Source organism: Equus caballus, chromosome 26, assembly GCF_041296265.1.
Source record: "Equus caballus isolate H_3958 breed thoroughbred chromosome 26, TB-T2T, whole genome shotgun sequence".
In the NCBI taxonomy this organism is placed as follows: Eukaryota; Metazoa; Chordata; class Mammalia; order Perissodactyla; family Equidae; genus Equus; species Equus caballus.
In genome coordinates this window covers 40,396,882-40,409,877 of record NC_091709.1, presented here as the reverse complement: position 1 = coordinate 40,409,877, position 12,996 = coordinate 40,396,882, and the positions used below count along the sequence as shown (strand labels likewise).

The window sequence follows — 12,996 nt, the reverse complement described above, 5'->3', positions numbered from 1 at the left end:
ACAATAATGGGTGGTGTTCAGACCAAAAGGAAGTAAGTTCTTTGTCGATTTGAAGCCCCACTGTTATTTATGTGCAAACATGATAGGTTTAGAAAAAGTTTTAGGTGAGATAATTCCCCAATGGATGTTGTTTAAAATGAGGTAAAAATAGCAAACAAAATTTTCACTTTACTTGATAGTTTGAAATTGAGTACCAAAAATAAAAATAACCCCAAAAAACCCCAATTTAAAAAAACAAAAATCATTGCTTTTCAATTGTTACTTACATGTCACAGGCATTTAAAACCCTTTTCATTTTCTTCTTCAGTGCTTTCAGTCTCTCTTGGATATCTTTCTTCTCCTGTTGCCATTTTTTAATTTCCTTTTCCAAATCTTCGAGGAACCAATCTAATTCTGTCTTTGAGATCTAAAAACATTTTAGAAAGTACTTAAATAAATAGGATGATTTACTGAAAGAAAAAGAGCCCAAAAGACCAGAACTGCGGTGGTGTGCTACGTTCAATCAGTGAGTCCAGTACAGCAGAAGACACTGCAGCAGGCTGTGCTACCTTGGCTGAGCCGGGGACACAAAGTCGCACAACACACAGCCTTGGCCTCACCTGCCCTCACCACATCAGGCCAGAGAGGGGGCCGTAAAACAGGAATGGACAGAGGCATGGCGGACTCTCTGGTACTTGGGAAGGGCTTCTCAACATCAGTGATATCTCATTTCCGCCCTCAAAAATGAGTCTGCCACACGGAGAACAGATTCCAAGCAGTGGGACTAGCGAGGTAGAAGGATAAAAAAGTAAGGCATGTCTGGACAAAAGCAAGAGGGCTGCGTGGCTGGAGTACGCAGCGGACGTATGGAAGGCAGGGCAGGGAGAACGGCACCAGAGGTGCCTTGGGTTCAAATTATGAAGGGCCTTGTAAGCCATGCTAAGGACTGTGGACCTGATCCTCAGACAACAGGGAGCCAGAGAAGGCTCTTGAGCAGGGCAATGAGATAAGGAGATTCTTGTTTTGGAAAAATAACTCTGAAAGACACAGAAGTGGATTAGGGGTGGGTGGGAAGGTACAGGGAAGTGTAGACTAGAACAGTGGCACTCATATTTTCTTGACTGTGACGCACAGTAACAAACACATTTTAATGATTCACAACAAATGTACATACATATATAAGTATGCAAGCACACATACATAAAACTGAAAAAATAACTGCCCTCACCATCTGATATTTCTGTTCTATTCAATTATTAAAATCAATTCCAGTCACCATCATTTAACTGATTTCATAGGCCATTATGGATTTTAACCCTTAATGTTAAGAACTCTCTATTAGAGGAAGGTAAAATCTCTTAAAACCCCACTGCAATAGTCCAGGTGAAAGACAATGAAGATGATGGTGTTAATACTAGGAATGATAAAAAGAAATAGAGGAAACTTTACAAGAATAGAACGGATATTAGATGTAAAGCGGAAGTTGAGAGAAGTTGGATGAATAACTAAACAAAACCCTATTAACAAAAAAGGAGAGTAAGGCAGATGTACTAGGCTAGGAGGCATGGGAAACAGAGAAATTAACCTAGATATAGACATTTAAATAAACCTAGGAATGAACAATAAAATATACATAAGAACTCAATAGTTTTGACCCCACAATCATTTTGATGGGACAGAGCAGAAATTTACAAGTATCTGACAAAGACCACAAATCAAAAGAATAAAAATACTCAATCCAAACAGTCTTTCAACATAACCACTCAGAAGGGAATACCATACTTCTAAGTCTCGATTACCTGCACATTACAGGTACTTCTAGTCAAGCAGGCTATTCTAGGACAGACCAGCTCACCATCAAGTCAGGCGGGTTTTGCTTCCCAAAACCACCTTTCCCAATATGGGCAACTCCCACCCTATGAACATTCTACAATCCCAAAATCCATTTACCAGTTGGTTGCTTGTAACTTGGAATGCATTTTCCCATAAAAAGCTATATTAGAAATGTCAATTAAATGTGCAATACTTCTCTTCCAAAAAGCTCATGGTTACAGTGGTAAACTGAATAAAAGGAGGTCTATGGTGTTGGGAGGGCAGGTTCCCAGACCAGGAGGGTTTATTTGACTGGAGAAGAAACAGTCTTAGCCTGGGTTCTGGGAGCAGAGACATGTGGTACAGGGGTGAAGAGGAGAAAATTAAGAATTTCCTCTGAGAGTTTTGAAAAGATTCATGTCTGTCTTACTTTCGGCACTCGGTTCTGTCCTGTGGGGACCCCCCAAACACCCTCAGGTTTTGCTGGACCCCTAAATTAAGCACCCGCAACTGAGAGCATGCCCAACTCCCAAGGGCATACTGAAAAATGCCTTTCCTCCAAATCCCTCCCCACTAAGAGCACCTGAGTCCAGTACAGTATTCTGAAGAAGCACTTCAACTTGCCCAGAAGTACTCACACTTCACTCTCCAGCCTAAATGAGTCTTTAATCTATAGAGGTCATCTGCAGACATGTTTTATTTGGCAAGTCCAATAGTTTTTGTTTGCTTTATAAAACATAAATGTGACGCCTCTGGCTTGGTCACTGAGGCATTTGCGTTGGGATACCTGCCAGAATTTCAGGCACTGTGACAACAAGAACTGAAAAACTGTATTTTGAGGCAGTGTCAGTCACCCTGTGCCCCTGGACAGTTAGGTTACAACACCGCTTGAGACCCCCCTTCTTTGTCAGCTTTCTTATGAAGGTGTTGCTTTTTGAAACAACTTCTGAACCTACAAACACTCTAAAAGTTTTATGTCATTTTTCCATTCAATGCTAGCAGAGGTAGAGGTGGAGCAAATATTTATAAATACCAGTCACTTATAAGTAAAACACTCTCTATATTAATATTTCTAATAATATGTGAATCAGAGAATAGAGCAATATTTATAAGAAACAACAAAAAGAAACAGCTTAAATTTTAATAGTTTCCAGTTTGAAATTCTAGTAATAGCAACGACTGCTTAATGAAACCCTCACTTTTCACCTGTGCTTTGGGAACGTTTAAATTCCACCTCCTATCTGGTTCCCGTAGGCTGAACCTCCCGCTTAGGCTTAGGACGTGACCAGGTCACTGAGGACAGGGGTTCAGCTACAGAAACTGGGGGCATGCTCCCTCAGAGAGGATGAGGTACCCTGGAACCAACCTATACAGAGTGCAGAGTTCAGGGAAGTAATGACCCTCTGGTCAAAGGTGACTTCAACTTAGAGGAAGGACCCTTCAGCCTTGGACGCCAAGGTTTTCATGTTCCTGGGAGGCAGATTTGCTAACCAGTCCAGGTCCTTAAAGACTTCCGAGTCCTACCGCAGGGCGAGGATTGATTTCAGTGGCCTTGCGATGCGCAGGCCAACTGTTCTCAGGCAGCAGAGGTTCAACGACAGTTCAGTGACATTCCCTCCAGCGTGGGGACAGGTCCACTTACATTTTCCTTGCTGATCCTGAACTTGTTGAGTCATTACCGTGACTGAGGTTTCCCCTATGCCTACTCTACTTACAAAATCCTGTATTCCACCTGGTTCGCTCCTGTTACCACGACCAATGTCCACACGCACGCCTTGCTGCCGGCAGCCAAGCCAACCTTGTTTTTCTCGCCTACCCTGTGCCTCTATTCCAAGCCAATGACTTCACCTTGCATTCAGCCCTTTGGCCGGGAGATGATGTGCAACCACAAGGTTATACTCAGGCATAAGAACCTACCTGGCAACGAGTACCTAAAGGAGTTCAGGTATCAAACGGCACAAGTATTATAAACACACGCACTTACAGCTCAGCCATGGAAAATGCTACATGAGTTCATCTGCTGTTTGTACTAACCACCCTTTAACGACACTGCTGCCTCAAGCGCTAACTAGGTCAGCTATCATGAGCCTGTCTCCGACTACATGAAAGAGAGTGATCTGAATCCTTTTCTTTGAAATATTAGAAGAAAAGAAAGAAGAGGCTACGTACAACTGTATCCTCTACTTGGTCTTTTTCTCAATTAGATAACATTTGGTTACCATACTTCTTGTTTTAAACCTCAACTTTGTTCCAAAATAAATATCTGAAGTGCCTTCCGTAATATATATAACTTAAAGAGACAAAATAAAAAGAATGCTAAGTAGGTAAAGAGAATAAAAAGGTAAGAATGATAATGTAAAATCATAAGTGAGAGTAATATAAAAATAAATGACATGAGGTCAGAACCATTCTTTGGAAACAGCATTAAAACTTTCTGGGAGACAAGGAGGAAATACAATGAGCTATAATTCAGTATCCACAAAATAAAAACAAGCCCGCTGCATAAAGAAGCCCAGGTAGTGAGAACAGAGAGAAACGACTTCTTAGGGCCTCCTAAAGAGGATGCTGCATAAGAGTCCCAAAGAGCAGCACAGAGCCTGGCACTTAAGGGAGCATCCGATAAACACTTGTCAAATGAGAGAACAGGTAATATCCTCAACTACGTACCAGCAATAAAGAAAGCAACAATCCTCAGAGAATGTGCATGCCTGATGCCCTCTGATGTAGGCTGACACAGAATATGAAGATACAATTCATTAAACCCAGTTCTTCAGGGGCCCAAGGACACACTGATGGATAAGATTGGCAGAGATCCTGGTCTTGTACACTGAGATGCAAAGATCACTAGCAAACAGTCCTTACTCTCAGGGAGATCACAGTTTGGTGGGGGAAATATGCATAAAAGATAATTACTACACCACACACAGAAATTAACTCAAAATGGATCACAGACCTAAATGCCTGAGCTGGACCCAAAGGATGAAGAGGAGCGAGCCAGGCTTGGGGAGGAAGAAGGCCACCTGCAGTAGGAAGGACCGTGCTGGGAAAAGGTCCCGAAGCGATAAATCATATGACCAATGCTACCCATTAAGTGTAGAGGACAATGCAGAGAACTGGTAAGGGAGACGCCAGAGACAAGGGAGGCCCAAGCACAGAAGGGTTTCAAGCTCTTGGTAATTACTGTTAGTTAATTATTGGTACTAACATACTGTGGCACAGGGATAGCATTCCTAGGCCTGTCCTGCACCCTCTCTATATGTATACCCTTTGTCATAGGACCCTGCAGTCCCTTTCACTAAAGAGGCAGTCTCTCTCCCCCGCCCCTGGAATTCGGGCTGGCTAAGTGACTTGCTTTGCGTAATGGGATATTAGCAGACTTGATGTCAGCAGAGGCTTGAAAAGTGCTTGTCTGACTGTCCTCGCTTGCCCTTGCACTTATTGAAAGATGAAAGACTTCATGTGGAGCAGAGCTCGTTGCCCCATCCCAGCTGAGGCCATTCTAGATCAATCCATAGAAAGACGCCCCAGATATGTGAGCAAGCACAGCCAAGAACAGCAGAGCCCTAGCAGACCCAAAGGTGAAACAGTCCAGCCAAGCCCAACGGGATCAGCTAACCCACAGACTCACACACTTAGTGTTTATTGGTACGTATCACTGAGGTTTTGTGGGTGACTGTTACTCAGCATTATTATGGGAGCAATTAACTGATACACCTACACTGCTAGCGAAGTGCTGAGATGTTTTCCAGCTGGTTGTGGAACTGAGATTCTCTCAAGGGGGGACAACAGTGAGGGACCTGGAGCCTGACACTCACTCACTGTTCTGCCACTTAGCACTGGTGTGGCTTTCAGCGAGTTGCATTAGCTGCTGTTGCCTCCATTTCCTTATCAGTAAAATGGAGATAATACCAGTGTACTATACGGTAACACTAGTATACTAGGATTGTTTTGAGATTAAATAAATTAATATACGTAAAAATTTCCATTTGAGTATGGTACATATGTAATATGAGCTCTATAAACGTTAGATTTAAAAAAAGACTGAATTTGGCAAGGACCATGACTGAATAGGAAAACCCCACCTCTACACAGATGTGGGCTGAGAAGTTTTGGCAGGCAGGGCCCAAGATTCTGTTCTAATGCAGAAACAGTACAACGTTCCAAAATTCTACTCCATAAGTTATTCTGGGCCACAATTATTCTGTGTTTTTAAGAGCCAACATCAACTAAATTCCCATCAACTATAGGAAAATCTCATTAAAGTACCTTAAGATCCTATGTCCTAAGATGGGAGTGACTACTTAACAGGTACAGGGTTTCTTTTTGGGTGATGAAAAATGGTTCTGGAACTAGACAGTGGTGATGGTTACACAACATTGTGACTATACTGAAAACCACTGAATTGTATACTTCATAATGGTTAAAATGGTGAATTTTCTATAATGTGAATTTTATCTTAATAAAACAGAAAAGAACACACGCCCCTGAGCAATACTGCAACCAGTTATAACCTGCCAGTTGCGGTTAGAGCTATGTTACAAACAACAGGAGACTCTGGCTTTAGAATAGCTATTTTTCTCTGGCAGAGAACAGATAACTGGCCTAACTATCTATTAGGGCCATTCCTAGCTCCTGATAATAAAACCCCATCAGCTATGTACAATGGCTGGCTCGGATTTTTACTGATGCTGTGTATGTGCTAAGCACACTTCAACCACTTTATAAACAACTGATGTTTCTCAACAGGGGCAGGACTGGCATTTTAGGTGGGATAATTCTTCCTTCACTAGATTTATCATCTCTGGCCACCCCCCACTCTTCTCCTACTGCCCGTGAGTCCTCACAAACCTAGGAAGTAGAGGTTATTTTATTAATGAGGAAGCTGAGAGTTGAAGAGGTTGAGTAAACTGTCTAAGGTCACAAAGCTATTAAGTGGTGGTGCTGGAGTGCCACCGAGGCCGTCTGATTCCACTGATCGAGTTCATAAGCATGGTTTGCAGTTGTTTGCCTCTCTCTTCTCTATCAGGGGGAAGGGGTGTCACACCTAATACAACTAAATGTGTTATCAAGTAACTTTAACACTAGCTGATAACCTCAGTGATCTAGAGAGTCCAAGGCCAAGAGAACAATCAATAAGAGCCACAAACTTCTTACGTTTATAAAAGATTTCCCCAGCCAATTACGAGCATAATCATGATTAGTAAAGAAATAGCCACAGCTAAATCTCATCTCCTCTTGTGTGGACAACCTAAGGAACTCAGATGAGCAACTTATCCTGAATAGAAAATGGGTACACATTTGACATGGGAGGTCTAACAACCTAACAGGCCTGTAATTTGGGGGACTAATAATGGCTCTTTCGAAATACGGACTTGAGGACAACCACCTGAACCAGACCCAGAGCCTTAGCGAAGGTAAAAAGCAAGAGCCTCAGCCCACCGGTCAGAGGCGCTGCGTCCTCTAGCCCTCCTCCCTGGGTGCTTGAGTCACTGTACATTTCTTGATCAAGTGTACAAACTGCACAAATACTACAGGACCCAGTCAGACCAGTTCACAAAGCTGGACAAGCCTCTGCCAGAAAGACATAACCCTCACTCACCAGATGCTACCTTAAGTGCCTGTGTCCCCAAATCAGCCCTCATTACTTAATCAGGTGGCCACAGGCATTCTCATACGGATTTATTAAAACTGAATTTCCCTGAGGCAATACGAAGTTTATACAACTTAGGCCCCCCAAGTAGCTTATTCCAATTAGTGTTCTATGAGTCACTGTGCAGAGTTTTGTTTTATTTTATTTATTGAGGTTATGATAGTTTACAACCTTGTGAAATTTCAGTTGTACATTATTATTTGTCAGTCATGTTGTGGGTGCACCACTTCACCCTTTGTGCCCACCCCCTACCACCTTTACCCTTGGTAACCACTAATCTGTTCTCTTTGCCCATGTGTTTATCTTCCAGATATGAGTGGAGTCATACAGAGATTGTCTTTCTCTATCTGGCTTATTTCACTTAACATAATACCCTCGAGGTCCATCGATGTTGTTGTGAATGGGACGATTTTATCCTTTTTTATGGCTGAGTAGTATTCCATTGTGTGTGTGTATGTGTGTACGCACGTGTGCGCGCGCGTATGTGCATACACACACACCATATCTTCTTTTATCCAGTCATCAGTGGATGGGCACTTAGGTTGCTTCCACGTCTTAGCTATTGTGAATAATGCTGCACTGAACATAGGGGCAAAAGGGTCTCTTTGAACTGCTGATTTCAAGCTCTCTGGATAGATATCCAGTAGTAAAATGGCTGGGTCATATGGTATTTCTATTTTTAATTTTTTGAGAAATCTCCGTACTATTTCCCATAGTGGCTGCACCAGTTTGCATTCCCACCAGCAGTGTATGAGGGTTCCTTTTTCTCCACAACCTCTCCAACACTTATTTTTTGTTTTGATTATTTTCGCCACTCTAATGGGTGTAAGGTGATACCTTAGTGTAGTTTTGATTTGCATTTCCCTGATGATCAGTGATGATGAGCATCTTTCCATGTGCCTATTAGCCATCTGTATATCTTCTTTGGAGAAATGTCTGTTCATATCCCCTGTCCATTTTTTTATCGAGTTGTTGGATTTTTTGTTGAGTTGCGTGAGTTCTTTACATATTATGGAATTAACCCCTTGTCGGATATACGATTGACAAATATTTTTTCCCAGTTGGGGGGTTGTGTGTAGGGTTTTACTTTTGTTTGTTTTTTCCTCTCCCATCAGGAAGACCTCATTCAACCAGGCAACTCTCCTCAGTCCCATCCCAGGTAAAAACATGTCACAAGGAATGTTATAATGGCTACCTTTCTAAAATGACCTTTTCCTTCTGGGTATACTTAAATCTCAATACATGAATTTCTTGATTAAGGTCCCACTAAGCTAATTTTCTTCTATTTAATATGTTACCCCAGCTATTGATCCAGACTTCTGGAATAAATCCTTCCTTTCTTAAATGGACTAATACCCCTTTGTTACTTCTGTACACAAGAACTTAACTTTTAAAAAGAAATACACCATGACTCCCTCGCATCTATAATTCTGTTTTCCCACTAATTCAATCTGGCCTTGCCACTAATTAGTATTATTCCAAGAGCAGTTAATGTAACTGATGACTGATCTTAGCTAACAGAATTCTAGATAAGGAGACTCAAACAAGATACTCTGGGTGACTTTACAGTTTTGGGATGCCTAAGCTCTATGTGTAATTCTTGTACTTCCTTAGGAGTAAGATGAAGATGATGATAGTAACCACAGTAATAACAGTGGCAGGCAATCCTTACAGGGCCCTTACTATACACTAGGCAGTCTTAAGCACTTTACAAGTATTAATCTAACGCCACCAAATGGGAGCTTTTATTACCCAAATTTTCCAAATAAGAAACTAAAGCACAGAGGAGTTAAGTAATTTGCCCAAGATGAGAACTAGGTGGAACCAAGGCTGGATGTGAATCTAGTCAGTCTGACTCAGTGCTCACACTCCAACCAACTAATGCTACACTGCCCCTCAATATAAGCAACACTCTAACTCAGGACTTAGTCATCAGAAAATAATTTTAGTTAATCAAGCAAACTGAATTATAGGTAAATGAAAACCCAGATTTACAGCCATTTTCTTATAAGGCAACTTGTAGAGATTCTAAAACTGCAAAAAACACTGTCCCTTTAATACGCCAGAGAAACGTGCAACAGGCAATACTGAGAAAGAATCCTGTTCAGCCAACAATGCAGCTCAGCTAACTGACCAGCACAAGCACAATCCTCCTCATTATGAGGCTTCAGACAGGATTACCTTGTTTTCTTCTACGTTCCTTTTCAACTTTTCTTCCAGGTCCCTGGTCTCTTCTGAGCTGTTGAGCTTTCTCTGCTCATAATTTTCAAACGCTTCCTTAAGCTGCTCTTGTAAAACTTGGTACTCCTTTTCAATCTGTGAAATGTCCCCCTAAAAGTAAATTATAAAGTTATCTATTAATAGTAGTTTAAAATGCCTATTTCTGACCTTGTTCTGAATTGTCTCTTAAAATAAACAAAGGAGAATAAAAGGCAGATGAAAATTTACAAGGAAAATGTCACAATAATTCAAAAATTAAAAACCCCTAAACACTGTTTAGCATGGCCAGCTCTTTTTTTAAATACAATTATTCATATTACTGGAATTCATAATGAAACTTTTCAATCTGTACTATAGTTAGTTTTGAATATTTGTTTTAGAAAGGTTCAGTATTACATTAACAGCTTGATGTGAATGTCATTCTCCACAATTAACATTAAGAACTATGCATTAGGTTTATAAAGCTGTACATATTATGCATATTTTAGACAGGAACAGAGCATATTAACTTTGGCTCTACTTTTAAGCATTTCAAATGGATAGCTGCTGATTATTTCAAAAAGACAAGTTAAAATATTATCAATGAATCGTTTTCAAACTATCGCTTGGAACAGCTTAAAAAAAAGCAAAAATAATACCGTAACATGAAATGTTGGCAACAATAAACATCAATTATATAAGTATTTTTAAAACCCTTTCATAAGATAAGACTGTCAGCATCACACATTCGTGTCCAAAAGGAGCATCTGTGTGAGCTGGCAACTCCTCTAGCTGCGGGTAACTGCTCTACAGATACCAGGGACCTTGGCAGCCAGGCTTTGGGAATCTATCCCAGTGGCACAAACCTGGTCCATCTTTCCCATCTCCTGCACCTTTCCCAGCACCTTAGCATCTTCCAAATGTAAAAAAGCAGGGCATCAAGGTTTTGAAATTCTGTGAATTATCACTTAGAGAACTGTGAATCATGGCCAGGGTGACCATACATCCCAGGTGCCCTGGAGTGTACCAGTTTTTATCTGTCTTGACTCAAAGTTTAGCACTACGAATACAGTCCGTGTTTAAATAATAAATTAAATCGTCAACCTTACTATGATCTACAAGTAAGACTTTATGGTTTAAGATCTTAGTTACTTCTCTTTTCATTTTCAATTCAGTAAAAGGATCACAATGAACAGCAACCTGATGTTATGAATTAGTTTATATGCCCCAAATCACCAACACAGACAGGCAAGAAGTTGTCATTTCTGTGTTATTACATTTAACCTTCACTACAATTCCGTAAGAAATATATTTTCACCTTTTATAGATCAGAAAACCAAGGTTTAGAAAAATTAGGCAACTCCTAAGTCCCAGAAGAAAGCAGCAGTGCTGGGCTTAATTGCAAGTCTCACTGGCTGAGAAGCCAGCAATCAGTTGTGCTAAGATCAAGGTCTTGATATTAAGAGATAATTTAACAAAGTGTTTGTGAATTTTTCCAACACTGATGAAAATATTTATTTAAAGGTCAAAAAACCTGACTCATTAAACAGCAAAGGTGAGTATGGTAAGGTTTAAAGGTAAGTATGGTATAAGAACTCAGTACCAGTCACTCTACTTGATATATACTCACAAAGGCAAAAATGTTCACTGTTTGTAAGCGTGAAAAGCTGATATGATCTAAATGTTCAATGATAAGAAACTGGTCAAATTATCATACATTCATACAATGGAATACCAAGTATGCATTAAAAATGATGGTAAAAATCTGAGATGGAAAAAGGTCCATTATATATTAAGACCGAAAATTTCAAATACAACATATATGGTATGATCCCATCTTCATAAAGCTTACTTATACATAAAAGTTAAAATAAGGCCTGGAAGGCTGCATATCAAAATACTAACATGGGTGACGTGAACATAGCTAATTTTCAATTTCTCTTTCATAATTTTCAGTTTTGTTTATTAAAAAAATTTAAAGACTCTATATTATTTTCATAATTGGCCAAAACTATAAAGTTATTTGTACCAATAGTACCAACACAAAGTTCTAACTTTACTTTTTCCTACTTAATTACACATCTGATCTTGTAAATCATTCCATATCGGTAATGACAGAACTGCTTCGTTTTTAAATCACAGAGTAATATTTCCTTATATGGATGTACCATAATTTAACTAGTCCAATACTGATGGATATTAAGGCTGTAATCAACTTTTTGCTGACACAAATACAGATGAAACAAATATACAAATAGCCTTGTTCACTCATCTCTGCACACAAATACGAGTGTAAATAAATTCCAAATTGCCTTCCCCAGAAATTTACATGTTTAAATTCTTTCAATAATGTGTAAATTATACACTGGGCATCTTTCTATATGTTTAGAAATCATCTTTATTTCTTTTATTGTGGATTGTCTATTTGCATGCATTCCCACTTTTGTGTCAGGTTATTAATTTTTCCTTATGGATTTATACAAACTTTATATGTTAAAGCAAGGAAATTAATTCTCTCTCCTATGCTGCAAGTCATTTTCCTAGTTTGACATTTGTTTTGACATCATGTATATGCACATTTCTTCATATACATATTTACACACTATACATATGTGTATACATGTTTTGTCATGTCATGGCTTTTGTCATGTTGTTTATTAATCTTAGGGGGGAAAAAATCTCCCTTTTTTCCTACTTTTATGGGTGCATTTTTTATATTTAAATCTTTGATCCACTTGGAATTTATTTTGGTATATGGAAATGAGGTAGAGACCCAAATTAATTTTTTCTAGACGGCAGTCCATTTCTCCTAACACCATGTATTTAATAATCTACTCGTTGCTCAACAATAGTTATTTTTGTTATACCTTAAATTCCTATATTCTTTTGTGCTATTGGACTCTTATCCTAATGGTCTATTTATGCACTATATAGATTGATGCCTTGATATCTGGTTGCACAACTCACATTCTTAAAGTTTCTTTTCCATAGGCATCTTTGATGCTTATTTTTCCATATGACATTTAGAATCAATTTTTCCCACAACAGTCAGCCACCAAGGTGGTCTCCAAGATCCTCACTACTTGGTATTCACATCCTTGTATAATCCTCCCCTACAATGTATCAGGGTTGGTCTGTGTGACCAAGAAAATACAGAAGAAGTGACAAGAGTGTGACTTCCTAAAGTAGGTCATGAAAGCCATTGCTACTTCTGCCTTTGATCACCCGCTCCAGGGAAAGCCAGGCCCCAGGAGGACACTGAGGCAGCCCTACGTGGAGGTCCAGAGGCAAGGAACTGAAGCCTCCTGTCAACAGCCAGCACCAGCTTGCCAGCCACGTGAGTGAGCCATCTTTGA

The 12,996-nt window shown here is 39.9% G+C and overlaps 1 protein-coding gene across 25 annotated transcripts in view; it reads right to left on the bottom strand.

Moving 5' to 3' along the window:
• The window catches only part of TTC3 (tetratricopeptide repeat domain 3), a 150,240-nt gene that overhangs the window by 47,330 nt on the left and 89,914 nt on the right, over window positions 1–12,996 (bottom strand). For all 25 annotated transcript variants that reach the window (XR_011432918.1, XR_011432916.1, XR_011432917.1 and 22 more), the window contains 2 exons: window positions 9,623–9,772; window positions 267–406 (listed from right to left, as the gene is read on the bottom strand). Coding sequence is in view for 22 of the 25 variants with exons in the window: in XM_023630131.2 (XP_023485899.1) it covers window positions 267–406; window positions 9,623–9,772 (290 nt within the window). In the remaining 3 variants the exon portion in view is untranslated. The remainder of the gene's footprint in view (window positions 1–266; window positions 407–9,622; window positions 9,773–12,996) is intronic.